Source organism: Aquila chrysaetos, chromosome 2, assembly GCF_900496995.4.
Source record: "Aquila chrysaetos chrysaetos chromosome 2, bAquChr1.4, whole genome shotgun sequence".
Taxonomy (NCBI): Eukaryota; Metazoa; Chordata; class Aves; order Accipitriformes; family Accipitridae; genus Aquila; species Aquila chrysaetos.
This window is the reverse complement of record NC_044005.1, coordinates 73,386,100-73,407,134: the sequence shown is the minus strand read 5'-3', so window position 1 is coordinate 73,407,134 and position 21,035 is coordinate 73,386,100. Positions and strand designations below refer to the sequence as shown.

At 49.0% G+C, this 21,035-nt stretch overlaps 1 protein-coding gene across 2 annotated transcripts; it reads right to left on the bottom strand.

The window, feature by feature from the left end:
* Positions 1-4,211: 4,211 nt before the first annotated feature.
* TENT5A (terminal nucleotidyltransferase 5A) lies at positions 4,212-11,658 on the bottom strand. Of its 2 annotated transcripts, none has more exons than XM_030043218.2 (3): positions 11,566-11,658; positions 10,117-10,622; positions 4,212-9,089 (listed from the first exon to the last, which is right to left on the bottom strand). In XM_030043218.2, exons 2-3 carry the CDS (start codon positions 10,537-10,539, stop codon positions 8,310-8,312), a joined length of 1,203 nt encoding a protein of 400 aa, XP_029899078.1. In that variant the 5' UTR covers positions 10,540-10,622; positions 11,566-11,658; the 3' UTR covers positions 4,212-8,309. The 2 variants fall into 2 exon arrangements, with proteins under 2 accessions (XP_029899078.1, XP_029899085.1); XM_030043225.2 differs by lacking the exon at positions 11,566-11,658 and adding an exon at positions 10,800-11,134.
* Between the last annotated feature and the right edge of the window lie 9,377 nt (positions 11,659-21,035).

The following is a 21,035-nucleotide window of genomic DNA, read 5'->3' as shown; positions in this document are numbered from 1 at the left end:
CCATGGTGGCTGCAAGAAAGCAGATGCTGCTCCCCAAGCATCTAGCACACAGCACGAACACCTCTGCGCGGCCCCACGGGGGTCCAGGACTTCAGCAAAAACAGGCAAGAATGACTTTGGCAGACTAGAAAATCCTGCCTTAAATATTTGGTGTTATTGGTGACAGAGGGTTGGGAAGAAATGAAAAGCATGTTGGAAAGCTCAATCTAAAAAAAATGTGCGATTCAGTTTTACAGTTCCATAAAAAATGCGAAAGAGCAGTTCACAGCTGCCGAGAAGGAAGGCCCAAGCTCTTGGTTTCACTTCCGCCACTGGCTGACATTTATAGGGTTACTTATAAACAGCACGTACATAAATGAGTCAAGTCACAGTTCACACCGCTATCGCAAAGCAGACAATTATCATGTATTTATTGTTTCCTAAACCTGAGGTGAGGAACAAGAGACGTATATGCCTCTCCAGTGGGTAACTTAGCCCAAAGCCAAGTGTCTGGTTTGCAAAGAGTATGAACAGCCCGCTACAACTCAAATAAAAGCCTTCAAGCTGAGGAAGAGCTCCCCTACTAGTTTGGATGCTGACATTTTTAATAAGTACCTTGCAGTGCATTTTCCCCCTGATTTAATCAGAATTGTTATTCTGCTAAATCTTTAATTCATTTAACTGTTACTCCGCACTTCTTGAGATGTCCAAGTAACCGTTTGTACAAGCCTGTATGCATAACTCCCCCGTCATGAAAAACTGCTAACGGAGAACTTGCATTGAAATATTCCTGAAGAGCATTTCACAGGACACCCAGGACCCCTGTTTGAACAGAGATGTTCCACACCTCTTGCTGAACCTCACCTAACAACCCATCTAGCACGGACCTTACGTCAGTGGCTCTCAAACACGAGGGACCAGCAGGATTATTGATAGCCTGAAGAGCTTGTGGTGCTGTTCCCTCCACTTCTGCTGCAAGAATCAGGATGAGAAGACAGCAGAGAAGCAAGCACAGAACAGCAATGCAGAAGTGAGAACAGAAATTACTCAAGAAGAAAAGATTTAAAAAAAAAAAAAAAAGGCTGTGGCTTTACTTTTTCCTGAAAGCATGAGCTAAATTAAGAACGGTTGCAATTACCAAAAGATTTGATGGCAATTACTTTTGCACATCAGAATGTGCTGCAGGAACTCCAGGGATGTCTTGACCTGAGGGAATGACCCTCAAGCACACCTTCTCTAAGGAACACGTTCCCTGAGAGAAAATAGTCGCAGAACCGTGTATGTCTCCCTCAGGAGCGCCTGCCTTCCCACTCCAAGCACCTCTCATCACCTTCATTCAAGTGGCAGAGAGGTAACCAGATACGCACACTGACAAGGATGAGCAAGATGTCTCCTAAACATATTCATTGTCTACTGTCCCTAGCTGTGATTTTAATAGTGACTCTGTTCTACACCCTCCAAGAGAGGAGCTGAAGAGAAGAAAGCCTGTGTAGGTTAGATGCAGAGACTTTTACTTTTAAAAAGTGCTGGCTGTTCTGGATTTCGCCATTTTCAGGAAGACAAACAATTATCAGGAGAGTTGCTTACCCAGAAGAGTTGTTCATCCCCAAGTCCAACAGAAAGCAAAGTATGTTTAAGCACAGTATCCTGTCAAAAAGCAGGAATTTATGCCCTCCAAGCCTTTATGGGAATCTAAGAGATGTCTTTACCGTGGACAATATCCATGTTTTGCACACAATATTTAGGTGTGTATTTAGGACATAGTTTTTCGCCCAAACAACGCAAAATGAAAATTTTCTGGCGTGTACTGACACTGCACGTCCTCATGAACTAGCAGCCACATGAAATGGTGGAATTGTGCATCCACAAAACAATCATTCTGAACAGCCTAAGGCTATGTAAGTGTGTAGGACATGAGTCTGTTCATCCTGTTTTATCAGGCCTTTGAAGGCTTAGTATTTCTTCTCTGAAGTGCAGCTTCTGATTTTGTGCTCTTGCTTCTTACGTGCAGACTAGAGCCCTGCATGCAGAGCTGCTTCTGACACACTTCTATAGATATTTAGGGGATTGCTGCAAAACTACACCAGCTCCAACGCAACGGTGCATAGCTATAGACTGTGCTTTACCTCAGGGCTTATGGCCACGTGCACTGAATTTTACTAAAAACCTATAAATAAACAGGAGGTGGATGCTTGGTGGCAGTTTCAGGAAGGCACGACCAGATCCACACAAACACTTGGGAACAAGGTGCACACAACCATGCTACGAAAATCTCTGCAGAGGTTTCATGGGTGCTTCCCAAGAGCAGGTTTATAAAACTGAACTCAGCATTATTAATTTATTGCCTTCCAGGGACTGCAGATACATTTACTAGAGGATGTAGGGTTGATTTAGCCCACACTCAGCATCATTCTTCTTCAAAAGGGTTCCTGGGGATTTTTTTTTTTTTTTTTTAATGCAATAAAATAAAAACGTGGTGCTGCAGCCAAGACAAACTGCAGACTGTTACTTATCTTTACAAGTGACAGCATTCCTGATGAGACTCATTTTAGCAGGGCAAACGCAAGTTACAGTCTTGAGCCATTTCTCCTCTCCTACTTTAGTCTATCAGCACGTCCTCCAGCTTTCCACGGCGTTGTCGCTTAGGTGATTCCCATTCTCACACCTTGCTTTTGCCCTCCCTCTAGCCTCAGTCCTGAATGCTCCTCCCCCCTTAAAAACACAACCTGCTGAAGTTCAGCCAGCTGCATCCCCATCATACTCCTCCTTGGTTTGGGGAAGAGGGCTCGCAACACTCCAGATACTCAACCAGCGTTCATCTCTCAAGAAAATCCCCCCCAAATTTAAGCAGAGAAACTGGAATTAAGACACTCCACAGCATAAAAGCATCCATCCGGGCTTGGATTTTGAGAGACAAGCAAAGGCGTTTGGATTTAGAGGGTTTCCAATCCCCAATTTCCATCTGCGTCTTTGGGCGCTGCAGCTGCCTTTGTCAGGCTGCCTGAACTATTTTCTAACGGAGCGGGTCAACGGGAGGGAGCATTAGGCCACGTCCCCCTCCCTTTCCCGGCAGTAACGGGGGAGGAAAGGTGATGCCGCCCGGAGCAGGGATGCCAAGCGCATCCCCCTCTCCGGGCCAGGCCGGCCGACCATCCCGGTTTTCAAAAGAGGCACTGTGCAGAAGGCGCCCGCCGTTCGGCAAGGGGGCTGCTCCTGCGCCTGGAAAAACGAGCAGTCCCAGCAGCTTGTTTGTTTGTTTGTTTTTACAGGGGAATACAGGTTCACTCATCATTACAATAAGGACATTCACGCTCGCGCTTAGCCGGTGTGAGCCTTCCAAGCCCGGCGCCCTGTATGAATGGGCCCAGTAAGAGCTGCAGAGTCTTAGTCAATGTTTTTCAAATTTGGGTCAGTCTGAGGCACCCTGGGTGAAAAAGTATTGCCACGAGCATTGTAAATTAATATTTTACGTTCCCTTGAAGTGCCTTTTGAGGAAATTAGCCTTCATTACAGAGGCATCTCCCCTGTAAACACGGCAAACAGAAAATACCTCTGCCGACAAGGACAGCGTTGTAGGGCAGGGAAGGAGAGCAAACGTCGAATCTGCAGGAAGAACTGCACGGATTCAGCACCCGAATCAGACGGACACGCGCATCCCCGCTTCCCAGCAGCTCCCTGAGCTGCGGGACCTGCAGCACCCATCCGCTACGGACCTTCACAGCCCAACCTTTACACCCAGGGAGCAGCACCCCACCGCCCCCCCGGACCTACCGAAACGAGGCGCCGGCCCCCATCGACCGCATCTCGAGGGCATCGGGACCCTCACGTTACCGCCGGCACGCCGGTGCGTGATGCACGAGTCACGGGCAGCGCGAAAAGATCCCGGTCCCAGTACCGGGATCTGAACCGGGAAGGCAAGCAAGAGCGCGGGGCTGCTGCAGCGCTGTTTCGGTTTTTGGATTTCGGACCATTTGCACGGCCCGGCCAGCGGCAGAGCGAGGATTTTTGGCACGGGCTGGGGAGGTTCCTCTGCAGCTGAGCGCAGCCAGTCAAACTTGGCTGGCACGAGGCAGGGCTTTTCAAAACGTCTTGTGCTCCAATCGGAAAGCGGCCGAACGCTGCTCTTCTCAGAAAAGTGCTGCCCTTGTCTTTTTTTAATGAAAGCGAACTTGGTATTCAGCAGGAGCAGGCCAGAGCTATTTCAGACACGGAAGACAGCAGACACAAATCAATAGAAAAAAATAACTTCTTTTTATTTACAAAAAAAATCCAAATATTGGATGCTGTAAACAAAATTCACAATCTGTTCCCTCTAGAGTCTGTTTTCCATCAGCTCTTTTTCTGTCTGTGACAAAGCCTATAGTCAAAATGTTCCAAAAGAGCAATCCAAGGAGCAGTTTGCTGCAACAGGATGCCTTGCAGAAGGCAACAGTTGTAAGGAAATCTGAGGGAAAGCAAATCTGCACAGACTCCTACAGACTGCAGGAGCCTGCAACGCTTTAGCCAAGCTGTCTTGAAATTTGCAGGCTTTTTTTTTTTTTTTTTTTTTTTTTTTTTTTTACTATTTATTTTGTTAGCAAACCATTATTACAACAGCAAAACAGTACACTGATTTTCTTTCTTGCAAGGGAAACTCTCTGCATAAAGAAAACCGTACAAAAAGAATATATTCAAATAGGAGCTGAATACGCAATTACAGTTTTTCCTTTCCTGTGCAGTTTTATCTAACACACTTCATTTTCTCAATAAAAAAAAAAAAAAAAAGCTTTTTTTTAAACTGGTGGGAGCTTCCGACATGATGCAAACCAAGCATTTAGTAAGAGGTGTTTAGAAGATTTGTGTGAAGGCCTTTGTGCAAACTAAAAAAAAGGTTAAGTGCAATAAGAGAAACAAGAAAAATATCATCTTTTTGGTCTTCTAATTGCCCCCTTCTATTTTTAGAAGAAATGTTCTTGCATTTGGGAGGACAGCTACATCTAAGGAAAAAAAAAATCCCATTTCAAAGCTCTGGGTTGTTTCATGATCGCTACATTTAACCAAGTTTAGCGCCCTGTTGGTTAGCAGTAAATTCAGCTGCAGCACAAACAGTTTTACTGTAATCAGGTCAATGTTTTTAATCAGTTCAGCTCTTTAAAAGGGGCACTGTCTCTTGTAGCACAAGTTCTAACCTTACATCTGATTGGATGGGAAAAACGAAGTCCACAAAGCAAGAACGCAGTCGTTAACTTTAAAAGTACCAGTGTGCTGAAAAGGAGGGGAAAAACCAGTTAAAAAAAAGTCAGACTTTATGGAGGGGAAGGTGTGCAAACCGCAGAAATAAACCAGCTTTGAAAGGGGGTTCTTATTTTACTCTTGGCCTGAACTCACGCCTTCTGCCCACCTCTAACACCAGGCACCTTTTAAGCTACCAGTCACAAATAAAACAAAGCTCCACCAGTTCCACCGCTTGGTCATTAACATATGCAAAACAGATCCGGAATACCTATATAATATATATAAAAACATATTATATATGTATTAAAATGCAAACGCTGAAAGGTGCAATTTAGCTCAGAGCCCTGCTGCATGCACTATAAGGTAACTAGCTGCTGTCAATCATAAAAAAAAAAAAAAAAAACCACAATAAAATTTGAGCTGAGAGGAAGAAAATCAAAACTTTCTTTCGAGCAATGGAAAAAAAGGGTCCTTCAAAGGAAAAATACATCGTGTCACGTCCTATCAGCGTTCTGTGGTTGTGGCACAGCTATAGATTCTCAAACCCTTTTAAAGAGCGGATGACTCATTTATTTGCTGCGAATAGTTGCGGCGAGCGAAGACATACCACATTACCAGCTGATCCTATTTCCCCAGCCCTCCCCGTAGCTTCCGCCAGCAAACCCTTCCAGGAGCTGGAGGCGAGGGGACGAGAGGGGCCGGGAGCCCCCAGCCCGCGCCCGGCAGCGGGGGACGGCAGCGCCGGAGGAAGGGAACGTGGGGACGAGGATGGCGAGCCGGTGCCGGGAATGGCAAGGAACCAGCTTTGACGCTTCCCGAAGGACTGCCGGGGAAGGCGCTTCAGTAAACACACCGGGTTCCTACTAGATTGCCTCCAGAGTGAAAAAGTACAAAGCGCGACAAAAATAGATGTACCTTACTCGCTCCGCTGCCGGGACGCAAATCCTCTCCCCTGGCCCTGCCTCCTCCGACGGCAGACCCTGCCCGCAACCAGGCAGGGCACAGCCGGTTTTCATTCAAAAAGCCTGAATTCCCTTTTCTTTTTTTTTTTTTTTTCCTTCTTGTTTCCTCAGTAAGAAAAAGCAAAATATTAGAGTCAAGTGTCACTTAGTCATCAGGTTTTCAAAGCCCAACAAAGAATTTAACACCTTCAGAGATGGCACTGAAGTGAAAACAACGGTGGAGGTTGATTTCTTTTCCCCCTGCCGGTCTTTTGGGAGAGGAAATGAAAGTGAATAGTTATTGTTCCAATGTAAAGTGAGTCCATTTAAATAAAGTACAGTACTGAAATTGTAAATGCAGTGTGACAACCAGATCAAAGATGTTTAATATTTGCATAAAAATATATATATATAATATATATATATAAAATATAATTTTAAGCAATCGTGCAACACTCTTAAAAAGGGTTCATTTCACATTTGCTAAATTCTAGTGGTCCTGGAATGCATAATGCATTCTATTAAAAATACTCCTTTAAATATTAACAATTAGTGTTCAAATCACCAACTAATACAATATTCTTTAGCTGTCAGGGGGTTTAAATAAACCTATCTTTGATCCACGTTCCACTGAATTACACATCATGGAGGTATGCAGTCACAACGTTAGTGGGTTAAATGTCAAAATGGCATTACAGTACAAAATAGTTAAAAAAGAAATCAGCTAGTCATATGTTTCTCCATCTGTGGAATTATTATGGCTCACAAGCAACCCACTGAATTACTGTAATCCTTGTTCTTGCAACCAAAGACATTATCTGAATCCCACCTTAATCCTGACTGGTTCATTTACTCCAAATTTCTCAAGTGTGGGTTAAAAATTCACTGCAAGGTGCCCATTGTCCTATGACATCCTGTTGCAAACTGGAAAACACAGAGTACTTTATTTAAACATTCCTTAATTGCTACATTTTCCTAGACCAAATTAATATATATTGTGTGTGTATATATATAGATAGACACCTATAACATGTACATATATACACACACAAACATATATACACACATACACACACGTACCTAGGATAATAGCACACCGACATCAACATTAACTCTATACAGGTATTTGCCAAGAAAAAAAATAGGGCATTTCCTCCACCACTTATTCACAAGCTTATGGGTTTGTTTTTGTTTTTTTAATCCTCGTGTCCCTGATAAAACAAAATGCATGGTTAAACCACAAAACTATATTTTTTTCTCACTTCAAATTTTATGAAGGCATCAGGCACTTTTGATTACTGTTGGTGTGTACAAATATAGCAACATCTTTCTTTTCTTTTTTATATATATATATATATATACTCTACTGTATCTTCTTTGCTCGGATAACTTATTTGTGAAATCTTTGGTCCTTGAGTATATTCTGTTTGCCACAGCTGGTTTTCCTGCATTCTCACATTTTTAAAATGTGAGGCACGCACACAGCTGGAAATAATGGACTTTGTCATCATACGTGTTTCTGTTTTTATAACTGTACCAATCCACTACTGTTCATTTGGAGCAAGCTGTTTCTGGTAAAGCATTCTAGTCAAGCGAGCTATACATTCTACGCGGTCAATCCATAGACGGCACTTGCTGCAAGCCCCAAATGCAGTAATTCCAATATACATTTTTATTCAGCTTATCTCTGCTTTATGCCTCTAACTTTTAATTCCTGAATATATATAGAATTGTTTTTGTGATTTTTTTTCTTTTTGTTGTTTTTTTTTTTGTTTTGTTTTGTTTTGTTTCTTTCGTATTCTCCCTTTTGCAGATCCCATTCTAGAGTAAGAATAAAAATAAAAGAAAATAAGGCTTTCCCACCTTCTCTATGCCAAAGCTATGGGAGCAAACATTGCCAACCCATATTGTCATCAAGCATTCCTCCCTCGCTTATTTCAGGGGAAGCTGGTTGCTTTTAATGACAGGCCTCTTGTGCTCTGGGGTAGGATCCAATTATTTGGGGTTCTTTCTCGATCGTGCTCCTGTTATTTATTAGAAGAACCACAAGCTTTTCCCAAGCTTGCAAACCAGAGCAGATCATCATTGCACAAAACACCCCATTTCAAAGGGACGCATCACCCCTTCCTACGTCTTAGAAAACGCTCTCCCCACCGGGTCTACTAATTTCGGTCCTTAATTACAGGGCAGCCAAGTAGAGTATGTGTGCTGCTGGCAAGGGAACACCGTCTGAACCTGGGCAATATAGTAATTGCTGAAGTTGGCATCTGCTACGTATGGGGCTGGCTGGTAATAGCAGGTGACATTGGCCACATTGGGGATGATATTTTGCTCGGCCAGGACGCGGATGGCCAGCATGGTGATCAGATTCAGAGTCTGTCTCCTCTCATGTCCCATCAGGCACACTGTGCTCTCATTCACCACACCGTGAAGGGTCATGAGATAGTCATACTTGCGGTCCTCTAATCCCACAAAGTGGTTCTGCAAGTAGGACTCCAGCTTTCTCTGCTGTTCTCCAATGTCTGAGAAGTCAATGAAAAACCGCGAACACATGTATCTCTGCAGGGACTTAATCTCGGATTCGGAGGCAGCCCTAAAGCCCCTTACCAAAAGGTTGCAGTACTTCAGAAGACCACCTCCTCTGATCTCCTCTGGGTTTCTGGTGGCGATTATCTTGTTGCAGAGGTGATCAAAGGCTTCCTGGAAATCCCCATAGACGCTCTCGCCAATGATAGTCGGGTGAAAAGTTTCAGTCATCGGATTCTCTGAGCATTCATAAAAAAGCAGCAGGGAGTCCAGCTTGATTTGAAAGGAATCGACACTGAATTCAAACTGCCGCCTCAGAGAGTCCACAAATTTCAGCTCCACGTTTTTGCCACTGTTGTTGGACAGGGAGATGAGACTCCATCGGTCTGAATCATTGCAGACTTTCACCATTTTCTGCACATAAGCCTCCTATAATTGGAAAGACAAAATGAGCAAATGAAGACACAGATGCAAGGCATTTCCCCCCCGCTGCATTTGTTCGCATCCCCCCGCCCCTCCACCCCATCCTTGCGTTTTGTAAAAGATTTCACGGAGCCTGCAGATACAAACCAGAGAAGAAACGCTGAACGTGAGAGCTCGGAGTGCTGTCATTGCAAGGGGATGATACGGGAGGGTGTTCTGCCGGGACCGTGTCGTGCGAGGGGAGCATATGGCAACGCTGCTTCTTTCAATCACTTCTAAATACATCTACACATGAAGCCCATGGCACACATGCCAAACATCCCTGCGCCCCCCACAAAAGGTCACCGCTACAGTCGGAGAAGAAATCTTTTTTTTATCGGTTTCCACTTCTCTCTCCCCTCCCCACAAAAAAACTCAGCCAGTGTTCACTCCCCTCAATCCTGCTCTTTCAGTGCAGGTTCCACAAATCTGCCCCACACGCCAGAAAAAATCCCTGTAAAACAATCTCAAAGGCATTTGGCATTCAGCCTCACTAACTCGAGGGAGCTGTCTCCGAGAGGAGGGAATGCTCCTCTCCGCCGGGGCATTTAGCACCCAAGAAAGCGTGCCTCACAGACGGTGTTGCCTTCTTGCAGATATTAAAGCCACCTAAGCTCCCCCCGGGCACCCCGGGAACCGGGTCCGGCAAACCCCCCCCAAGCTGCCGCCGAGCCGAGCTGGGAGATTTGCAGCGCCTCGCACACACGCGCACCCACGCACCCGCACCCACCCCCCCACCCACGCACCCCAGGTAAATCAACGCTCCCGGCAAACCAAGCGAGAAGGGAGGAAAGCCTAATTAATCCTGAGGAGCCCCGACCAGGACGCTTCACTGCAAACTCCTCCTCGGTTTTGAAGCGCGGGGTGGAAAAAAACCCACGCGCGGTCCCTGGGGGTCTCGGGGGGGGGGGGGTTTGGGTGGGGGTGCCCCGTTCCCCGCAGGCTGGCGCGCACACCTGCCCGCTCCGGGCGCCTGGGCGCAGGGCAGGGTTACCTTGAGGGTGAGCGGCGTGATCTTCTCCTTGTTCACCCCCTCGGGTAAGAAATCCAAGAGGCAGTCCAAGACCACGTCCTTCACAGTCTGAAACTCGGCTTCCCCTTTGAGGTCGGCACAGAAGATGAGGTCCAAGTCCTTGTAGCCCAGGCCGCTGTCCTGGTGGAGGACGTGGCTGGCGGCCGAGCCGTTGAGCCGCACGTCCCGCAGGCCGATGCCCTTCTCCTCCAGCCGGCTCCGCACCACCTTGACGATCTGGCGGGGCTGCATGGCCAGCGTGGGGAAGTTGCCGCGGCCGTGGATGGGGATGGTCTCGCTGAGGATGCGGTCCAGCCGCTGCACTTGCTCCCAGCTCAGCACGTTGCAGTGGGCGCTCTCGCAGCCGCCCGCGGAACTCCCGCCGGCCTTCTCATCGTCTGCCATGGTGCGCGGCCGCCGCCTCCCCCGGGCTGGATGGCACCGCTCCGGCTCCTCGCTGCCCCCCCGGGGCCCCTCTCCCTCCGCGCCTGGCAAAAAGAGGAGGAAAAAAAACGAGCGGTCAGCAGCGGCGCGCAGCCGGCGCCGGAGCTCCGCTCCCGCACCGCCCGCCGGGACGGCGCCCGCCGCCCCTTCCAACGGGAAAGGCCGGGGAGGGGGGGGGGGGAGAGCCGGGACACGGGACACGCGGACGGACGGACACGCACCTATTGAGCAAATTAAAAAAAAAACCCCAAGACGGGCCGGGGGCGGAGAAAAAAAGCCCCCCGGCGCCGGGCGGTGCTGCAGGGCAGGGGAAGGCGCCCGAGCCGCCGAGCCGCCGCTCTCCGCGCCCCCGCCGGGGCAGAGGCCGCCCCGCGCCGCCCGCCGCCCCGCTCGCTGCCGCCGCGGGCTGCCGCCGTCTCCGGAGCTTTCGTAGTTCTGCCCGGGAAAGGTCCCCAGTAGTTTTTATACGGGGTTTCTCCGCTCTTCCGGGGCTCCGAGTCACGGCGCCCGCGTCCCGCCCCCTCCATCTGCATGGCCGGCCTCGGAGGTGCCCCCGGCACGCCCACGCCCCGCGCACCCACGGGCCGCCCCGCCGGCTCCCCGCCGCCGCTCCGCGCCGCGGCACGGCACGGCACGGCACGGCACGGCCCGGCCCGGCACGGCCCGCCCCTCCGCGCCGGCGGAGCGCCCAGCGCGGCACAGCGCGCCCGCCCCGCCCCACGCGCGGCCCCGCTGGAAAACCCGCGCAGCGCAGCCTCACCCCCCCCCCCCCCCCCCACCCGCGGTTTCGGCCGCTCGCCGAGGGGGGAGGCAACAAGTGTAACCCCCCCGGCTCCTACCCTGCCAAGATGCGCGCCCGGAGGCACACAGCTATTCCCCTTTTTTTTTTTTTTTTTTTTTTTTTTGCTTTTTTCCTGCCCTTTTTTACCACCTTCTCCCTCCTCCCCCGACATTCCCGGTCATCCCAGGCCCAGCCAAACTTCATACCAGAGCGCCGGAATTTGGCAAGGGCCCCCGCTCGGAGCAGATGCCGAGGATCCCGGAGCGTGCGGTTTGAGCTGCTCAGCTCCCGACCGAGATTTTCAAAGCCGCCTGCGGCAGCGCAGGGGTACCGCGACGTGCCCGCCCGTGTCCCCCCCCCTTCCTCCTCCTCCTCCTCCCCCTCCTCCTCCTCCTCCTCCCCCCCTGCCTCCCTCCTCGCCGGCGGGGGGGGGGTAAAGAAATCCCGAAGTCAGTGCCTTCCCGGGGATCATCCTGCCTGCAGAGTACAACTTCGGTTAACTGCGGAGCGGGAAAAATAACGTGTCGTCTACTATATAAACATACAGACTTACTGTTTTCAGTTCCATTTTCATTCTTTTAATATTTTATTTAACGGCAACGGATGTATCTGCTTGGTTTTCACCCGTTAAAGTGCCAAATACACGTATGAATATTATTTAAGAGGGACTGAGCGCAGCCCCCCCGGGGTGCAGCAGCACCCGCGGACCCCAGGGCGGGCGGGGAGGGGAGGGGGAGGAGGGCCCCCCCCCGCCCCGGTGCGCACCCGCGCACGGCCGCGGTGCAGACGCGCGGGTTGCGCGGGGAGAAACTAAGGACTGGGGGGGGTCGGGGGGGGAGGCAGGAGGGGACGGCGTTGCGTCACCGCTCGCAGCTCTGTGACGCGCGGCAGGAGGAACCAATGGGGGGCGCGCGGCGGCGTGACGCGAGTTCGCCCCAACCGGGCGCTTCGCTAAAGCAAGGCGGGGGGGGGGGGGGCGGTGTATGAAGGAGCCCGGCGGTGCTTCCCGCCCCCTCCCCCTGTTTTTAGCAACCCCCCCCCCCGCCATCATTACCTCCCACCGTGGGATTGGGGGGGGGGGGGGTCCTTCGCTCCTCCCGGCAGGGGAAGACCCCTGACCGAGGCGAGCTGACACGTCTACCCCCCCCCGCAAAAAAAAAAAAAACAAACCAAACCCGCCGGGGGTCGGGCTGTGACGCTCAGTGCCCCCCCCCCCCCCCCCCCGCCGGGTGGTACAGGCGGGGAAGCCCCCCCCCCCCCCCCCCCCCCCCCGCGCCGCCGTCGCGAGCGGCAGCCGTGTGGCAAGGGCGCCCCCTGCCGGGCGCCGGGCGCGCTCCCGTGGGGGCGGCGGCGTGGGGGGGGGGGGGGACGGGACACGCACACCCACACCCACACCCACCCACAGCCCCCCCGGCCGGGCGGCAGGAGCAAGGGGTTGCCCCCAGCGGCTCCGCAGCCCCGCGGGACAAGGCTTCACCCTGCGCCTCCCACGGACACCCCCCCCCCCCACCGCCCCGCTCCCCCACTCGCGGGGTGCCCACGCGTGGGATGGCCGGCGGAGCCTGAGCAGCCCTCGGTGCGTAGTTAGGGAACTCGGGGGGGGGGGGTTAAAAGACAACCGTGCTGAGCAACTCCCCCTTCCCAGTCCGGCTTCGCTCAGGTGAAGCGCAGCTCACGAGGGCGCACGATTTAGTTTTTCAAAGGGAGCGACTACCTCCTTATTTAAGAGCAAATTATCGATGTCACTGCGGCCGGATAACGGACTTTTAGAACGAGGGCGAAGATCAGACCGGCCGGCTCACCCCATGTTAAGCAAGGCCGTCCCCAAGAAACTGAGAAAACCCGGGCTAGCAGTAGTCAACATTTTGTTTAACTTGTGTTTCTCAGCATGCCGCAGTGAAATTTTCATGCTATTTCAAATACTGCAGAATGCGTTGGTGCGTTTACGCTGGCCGGGAGGATTTAAATGCCATTTTATATGCATCTTGCTCCCTTTCCCCATGAAGCGTGGGTTTTAACCTCTCTGAAGCTGTTATTACGTGCACACTTAAGAAGAAAAAATAGGCAGAAGTTCGTCCTGGAGAATACTGATCTGCTAAAGAGGAGGTGAAGGCAGTTCAGAAAAGCCCTTTACACCGTAGGGCTTTGCTGAAGGAGGGAGGCCAGCCAAGCCCGGCCCTCGCCTCTCCCTCCCATTCTCGGTGTGAGCACCTGCAAATCACTCCCACTCACTTGAAAGAAGAGGGGAACTGGTTTCCAGTCAGAATCAGTGCATTTACACTTTCTCGGTTCAGAAAGGTAGGCAGGATATTGATCACCACGCTCTTTGTATACATTAAGAAGTATTTGCATTGATGTGAAATTCTTTTCACTTCTCTTCCCCTAATTAATGGACATTAGGCAGAGGGTGCATTATTTTTTTAATAAACTGTCTAAATACAGGGGAAACAGAACTTTATCAGCACAGTACTTTATTGAGGGTACATGGATACTCTCGATTTTTTGCTCTTCTGCCCACATTGCTTTAAATCAGTAGAAGCCATTAAGAACTGTAGCAAGACATTGAATTAGGGTGAATTACGTTGCAAGAAATTTAGAAGTATTTGCATGAGTTACAGATTCATTCATTACATCATTCTAATTATGACTGATACCGGTCAGGCTACTGCCAATAAAAGCATTAATTCAGCTCATGAACGTGCCCTGTCCCTTGAATGACAAATACGCATTTTTGGAAGGAAAATGTTTTGTTTTAACTTCTCAATGTGAGCGCTAATTCTTTGACAGAATTTTGATCGTATTACCCACACACGTTGCCCAAACAATTAATAGGAACGCAAGATGCACGATCTGAATCATGTCTTTCTGTATGCTCGCACAATACTGTTCAATTAGTCCCTTCACCTCACCCATACTCTCAGTGCTGCTCTAGAACAAATGAAGATTAATAGCAATAAATGTGTTTCTGTATGCATTTGTGTGTATTTTTCGAACAAAGTCCTCGGTGTGAGCTGTTCATTCAGCTTGGCCGCGTAGGGGAGCAGGCACTCTCGAGGTGAATTCTGCTGAATTTAAGAATTGGCAGTATTTTCGTGACTGAACTACGTGTACCTTGACCGTAACATCATTCTGCCTGCCTTCTGCCCATGGTAAGGTGCCTAAAACAGGAACATGCTCTCTTTGGCAGAAAAAAAAGCAAAAAAACTGTGACTCTTCGGCTGTGCCTATGCTAGGAATTGGTGTCCATTCGGTGCCCAGCAGGAGCAAAACTTCCAGTCTTTTTTTTTTCTGAGAGGAATCGAGTTTGTGTGCCACAGCTGCTCTGCCAACACAGCCAGCGTGTGGTACCTATGGGCAATCGGGGGACTCACTTCTGAGCAGCAACGCTACTTCAGTGCAAAAGCTAGTGTTGACTCAGCCAGAGGTGCTTGTTTTTGTTAAAAACCTAATAAAGATCATTACTGCTATCATTGCTAGGCATTAATAGCAGCAGCCTTCTGTCTCGGATTGACTTGGCAGAAACAAAGAAGTCTAGGAAGGGCTTAGGAATTCTAAAACACTCCCTCAGAAGAAGTTTGGAAGAAAGATACAGCACAATTTTATCACGATTGTGTCGTGAAAACTTTGGTAGTACCATTCCTCCTCTCTTTCGTTTCTTTCTAATCCCTCTCTTAATGGCAGTTGTTCACAGCGGAGGGAGAAATGGCAGCTCCCGTCACGATGGTTTTTCCTATCTCCTCTTGACAATGTTAAAAATGAAAATAGGTGTTCAATATACTAAAAAAAGCAATAGGCTGTAGGAAGATGGAGACCAAGAGGCACCACTTCCAGGTGGCTGGATGTATCTGACGTGGATGAAGAGGCTGGGCGGGGGGGGGGCTCGGGGTCCCCTTGGCAGCCCTGGCTGCAACGGCAGCCCCCCGCGTCCTCCCACCTCTGGCACAGCAGCTCTCTCCGTCTCTGCTTAGTAACGCTGTAGCATGGCTGGCTTGGCCCATCTCGTACAGAGTCCAACGGCAACTAGAACATTAAAAACGAGAGCTTGACCTAATTTTTTGTTCTCTGCCTGCTAGAGATGGAAAGACATCGCTGGGCAGCAACCACCGGAAAACTTTATATTATTCACTGTGCTGCTACACAGTTATCTTGCTGGAAACAGCGGCTGTATGGCTGAAGAATATTCCTAGCTGTTCTCCACCCAGATAGCACACGAATGCATCAGCTCATCTCCAGATCCAAATTTCTGGAGAATCCAGGCCGCTGTGCCCTTTTCCCTCCCTCCCGGTCGCTTCGCGCACAGCTGCTGGCAGCTGCCCTGGGCGGCCGCCAGCTCCGTCCCGCTCCCCCGCAGCACGGCTGGGCGACCCGCGGGTGTGCTGGGTGTGTTACGGCTCTTCTCTGCGGGGTGCTGCCCCGGACCGGAGAGTGGGGAGATGCGGAGGAGGTGTCAGCCGACAGGACGGACGTTCAGAGAGCCCTGGACTTGGATGGGAAATGCTGGGAGCTGACGCAAAGCCGTCAGAGCCAAACACAGCCCAACCTCACCCTTGCACGCACACGTGCACGCACACGTGCACCGCCCAAAAATTAGTTTCGTGAAAACAGCCCAAGGTAAATGGAGACTCTCTGGAAGTGACTCTGAGTACCAAAATTACTAATACTATTGACAACAGCACAAAACCAAGTGCCTTCAAAATGAGCTCCAAGACCTTGCCTGTACCAGACATGTACCGGTATGCAATCCTTTCCAAATCTTGATCCATTCGCATCTTTCCTCAGAACTACTCTGAGCAAAGTTTAAGCACCGGTATGGAAGCAGAGCTCAAAGGCTGGTTTTGTTTGGGGGCTTGGGTTTGGGGGGGGGGGGGGGTGTTTGTTTTTTCTCACGAGAGTACTCAATCCTGATTTTAAAACTCTTTTCAAAGACCTTGTGTTTCTCTTGCATGCATGCACAAAGTAGTCTGCTGATGCCTTGATATCTTGTAGTTCACACTGATTTACTTCCAAAATTTATTTCCATGCTTGACACTATCAGAAATTATTACATTTTGTGATGGAATAAGCTATACTAGGAATTAGTACTGGAATTACCATTGACTGCTGGCGTAGTCAATACTAAGGTTCTTTGAATAAAATGAAAATCAGAGATATCTAGAAAATGATCTTTCAAAGATAAAGGAAACCTTTGTGCTTTCAAAGTACTACCATTCTATTAGTTTTATTTTCCTTCTGCCAGTTTTTACTGGAAAGATGTTTTACTCATCCTGGGAAAAATGTCAATGTTTGGACTAAATGCTGTGTTGTTTTGAAAAGGTACAGTTTAAAATAGGCCAAATTATCAGAATTTTCTGACGAGCCTGCCAATAGCTTTTTGCAATTCTGCTGAGAAAGTGTGTGTTAAATGAAATAGTAGCATTCAACATGTGTGTCGCTGCAACAGCCACAGGCCAAGTCAAGAGATCGGGGCACCAAACAGTTCATCTATCAAAAAACGTATTCCTCCCTCATCTAGGGAGTTCATAGCCTAAATATACCAGCAAATAGCAGTCTCTTCGATTAGATAAAACCGTCAGCATTTGCCCCCAGAGGAAGGAGCGTTAGGGTCACCTCCTGAGCAGGATTTTCCAGAGCTGGGGCTGTAGTCGGATGCAGGAGACGGCAGAGGCAGCAGCAAGCCTCTCCTCTGCTCCGTGCCAGGCAGGCGGCCATCCCAGCCTGTAAGGCATGGGATGGTGCGGTCCTGGCAAGCCCCTCTTCTCTAGTTCACGTGCATAAAAAATAGCCGTGCTCTCAGATTCGGTTGTGTTTTACACTCAGATACCGTTGCGGTTTAGCCCATATCGGCCCATGGGATCTAAATGCAATTAAAATGAACTCTACAAGATCCAGGTATTCCTATTCATATGGCAGCCAAGAATAAGACTTTTTTTTTTTTTTTTCTTGGAAAGGCCACATTTTTCATTGTTATATAGGAGAGTTTAAAGCTTCAGTCTTTCTACCCACATAGGAAAGACAACCCCCCAATGTTTCATGACTCATGCATTCATGCAATCCCAGTTGCTTATGACTGATAGGATTTTATGCCGATTTTACTTTTCCATGTTTTGTTTATCCTACAATGCATTAAGCTCATGTGGGAATACTCCGGTGGATTTCAGCATTCTGCCTTTTATTCAGGAGAGCTGGAGAAACTCATCATTTCAGATTTAAACAAGCTGTCCTGCTTTTGGAACAGCAAACCACAGTGTGAAAATACACAATGTGAACCAACAGAAATTGGGTCACTGTTCACTCAAACAGAATTGGTTTCACAGATTCAAAGCCATAATTTAGTTTCACCTGGGACAAAACAAAAGCCATTTTACCAAGTACTTTCACTATCAAGACTATGACTCCTGATGGAGTCAGGGCACCTTTTAGTCTTGATTAAAGTCTATAAATGCTGGAAATTAACTGGTTTACTACAGAAAATTTGTTCCATTACCTAATTACCCTCACTGTTAAAAATGTGCATAATGTTCCTAGTTGGAGGGCATGTTGGCACAGAACAGGAGTGTTTGCACTGAATTTAGTTGCCATACACTGAAATGACATGTATATTCCCCAGGATGCAATTCTTAGCAACTATCAAAAAGTCAGATACACACATTTGGTGCTCCTGTTTAAAACTGCCTGTTGAAGTAATACTTACAAATGTCTGGGCAGAGGCACAACGTAAATTCCTCAGCTGGCATCCCACACTACTTTGCATCTCATCCAAGTCTACTGAAGTTAGTGGGCTGCTGTTAAAGAAGGTTACCTACCCCTAGCTGCTCCCAGGGAGCCAAAATGGGTTCGTTTACAGCTGCACATACATCGACAGCCAATGCATAACCGTTACATGTACTAGAATAGATTTTGGTCATCTAGAGTTGTGTGGATGTTCTGGGCCTTTGGCCTAGAGACAAAGAATCAAAGTGCCTTGAAGATGAAAGAATGAAACCCAACATTTTAGGCCTGTGCGTGTGGGGACGCAGTCAAAACACTGTGCAGCAATGAACCAAAAGGTTGTGAGAGCCCTTGTCCAAGGAAGTAAAGAGCTGGAAGGTACCACAATCCATTTGTGCATATTAGGAGAGACAAATAGGGTTTCTAATGGCCCCAGGATGCCCCCATTTGAAAATCACAGTTTGTGTCAGACATCTTAGCAAGCAAAAACTTTTCTGGTGCCCACGGGATGCCACCATGCTGCGCTGGTGTGCACTCCTATCCTACCTGAATCCTGATGCTGCCTTGGCTTTTCCAAAATTGCAAGAAGCCAGCAGGGGGTCTGTTCTTAATCTTAATCTGCTTTGCATCCATCTCAGTCTTCAGCCAAACTGTTACCCAAAAAATAAGAAGTTATCCCTTCCTTTTTTGTTTCCTTAATCTTTTCTTTTTTTCCCCACCATAGATGATTTTCATCTCTCCACATGCTAAAGATGGCAGCTGGAGCAAGGACCTGGTTTGGAACCATGCTGCTGTCACAAAAAAGAATGCGGTGCCAAAGCACCCACCTACAACACTCCTTTTTTCTTTCATGGGTCTCCTTTTCCTGCATGGGAAACCCAGCTCCTCCACACCCTGAGCTGCTTTGGTACACTAGATTCAAAGAGCAAAATACCGTCAGAGCAGAGCGTTTAGTCAGAGTATGAAGAAAAGAGAAACTAGGCAATTTATCAACTACATTTCAAAGCAAAAGTAGGGTATTTTGAAAAAAAAAAACCTTTTTCTTCCGAATTAGGAAGGGGAGCATGTCACGAGTGCAGAAGAAGTAAGGCATTTTCTCCCATGCAAGATTTTTCCTCCAGGAATGTGAAAATGATACAGATCGGTACCTGAGCAGATTATTATGCAGCAGCGTGCCCTGCCTCTACCTCACTGGGAAGGGCAGAGAGCCACTTCTCATGAGGAGAAGCCTCCAATCTGTGCTGCCGCTGCTCTCGCTGGGACCCTGCAGGATCCCAAATAGAACCAGCTGCATCAAGGGCCATCGCCTCCCCCAGCTGCAGGTTACCACCGGTCTTTGTGCGAGGCGAGGCAAGGACCCTGGGACTCCAGCCCTTCCTGAGCGTCACCAGAGCATCACCAGCACTATTTACCGCTGGGAAGGATGGGCAGCTGCGTGGCAGCAGCTGCAACCCGATTTTAGCTCAGAGAGGGCTACAAACTCGTGCTGTGCCGAGAGGAGAGTTGTTGCTTCCCTGAGGAGCGGTTGCCGGAGCATGGCGATCTTCACTGAGCTCTGCCACTGAGGCGTGAGTCTCACCGCTTTTGAAGACCTCAAAAATCAGCAAGACCTAGGAGCCGGGAGCCGTTTCACTGGCTGGGAAAGGGCCAAACCAGCTCCTGCTCCCAGCTCCTGCCGAGTTTGGAGCTCCGCTGCTGCCCCCCCTTCCCAAGAGGCAGAAGCAGCCCTTCTTCAGAGCAGCAGCTTCGGCTCCTCGGTCCTGCTGAGCTCAGCAGTAGCCCAGCTGAGCTCTGAACCGTAAGCTGGCTTTGTGCATGGATAAAAATAGTAAGGCACGAATAACATTAACACCGAAATAAGGGCAACTCTCCCATTTCTGTTCCTCTTTTACTGTGAAGCCCTCACAAGGCTAAAGGGGCAGAGACTAGAAGTCCAAGTCCAAAAACTCTCTGAGGCACAGCACTACATGGCCCTTTTAGCTCTCACTTGGTCCTGGACAGGCTCCTTGGGCATGCAAAGTTTCAGGTGGACTAAGGAGTAAAGAGGAGGCATCCCAGAGTGTAACAGCAGCCCACCACTGGGATCGTAGGAAGGAGCCGAACTGGGAATGGAGCCTTCCTTTCCAGCTCTGATGTTTAAATGTTCCCCATCACAGTGGAAATCTTCTAAGACGGCTCATCTGAGCCAAAATACAGAGAATAGTTTGTGAAATTTCACCCTTTTGAAATTGCCTCCTACTCATATCCAAAACTAATCTTATCCCAGGCAACAGCCTCAGCTCACTCCCGGTCCAGATTTGGACACCATCTCCTCCTCGAGTTTTTCCGTGACACTAGGGAATTTCATTGCGGTTGTATTACCGTGTATCTGAAAGTGCAAATGAGAGTCACTGGCCTATGAGGTGACCTGGTAAATGAAATCAGAGTGAATGGCACACTAATATTATTAGTCCATTTCTTGTTCCTCTGCTGAGGATCAGTCTTGCTTTTTGAAATTAACCCCAAGAGGTTCTTATTTATCAGCATAACTTTTGTTTCATTTGCCACTGAATTCCAAATGATGTTTTGCCCAGGACACCTGTTGTCCTAATGCAGAGCTTCAAAGAAAAGTTTATATTCCGCATGCCAAATACTGCTGTCATTCCTACTAGAATAACAGAGGAAGGATTTTGGCTCTAGATATACAGAATTTTATGAAGAGATAAGCTGTGCTTTTACGCAGAAGGCCCCACAAACAGCGCTGGATTATTCCTTGAGGTGGTGCGCAGAAGTCCTCTGTTCAAGAGGGTTGATTTCCCATCAGTCTCTTCCCAACAATCCCAGGATATCCTTCTGGTAGGAGCCCTGTGTCTCTGACCAGTCCACTGATGAGGCAACTTGTTAGGAAAAAAGCTTCCCGTGGTGGGCATTGCTCCACCAGCCATCCAACACGGTATTTCACAGCAAGGAAGGAGCTGTGCATTATCTC

What these genes read in the sequence shown, in the direction of transcription:
- TENT5A (XM_030043218.2), bottom strand. Translation starts at nt 10,539, where the DNA reads ATGGCAGACGATGAGAAGGCCGGCGGGAGTTCCGCGGGCGGCTGCGAG. An exon ending in TCACGCCGCTCACCCTCAAG is followed by an intron (nt 9,090 to 10,116) that starts GTAACCCTGCCC and finishes TTCCAATTATAG; the next exon opens with GAGGCTTATGTGCAGAAAAT.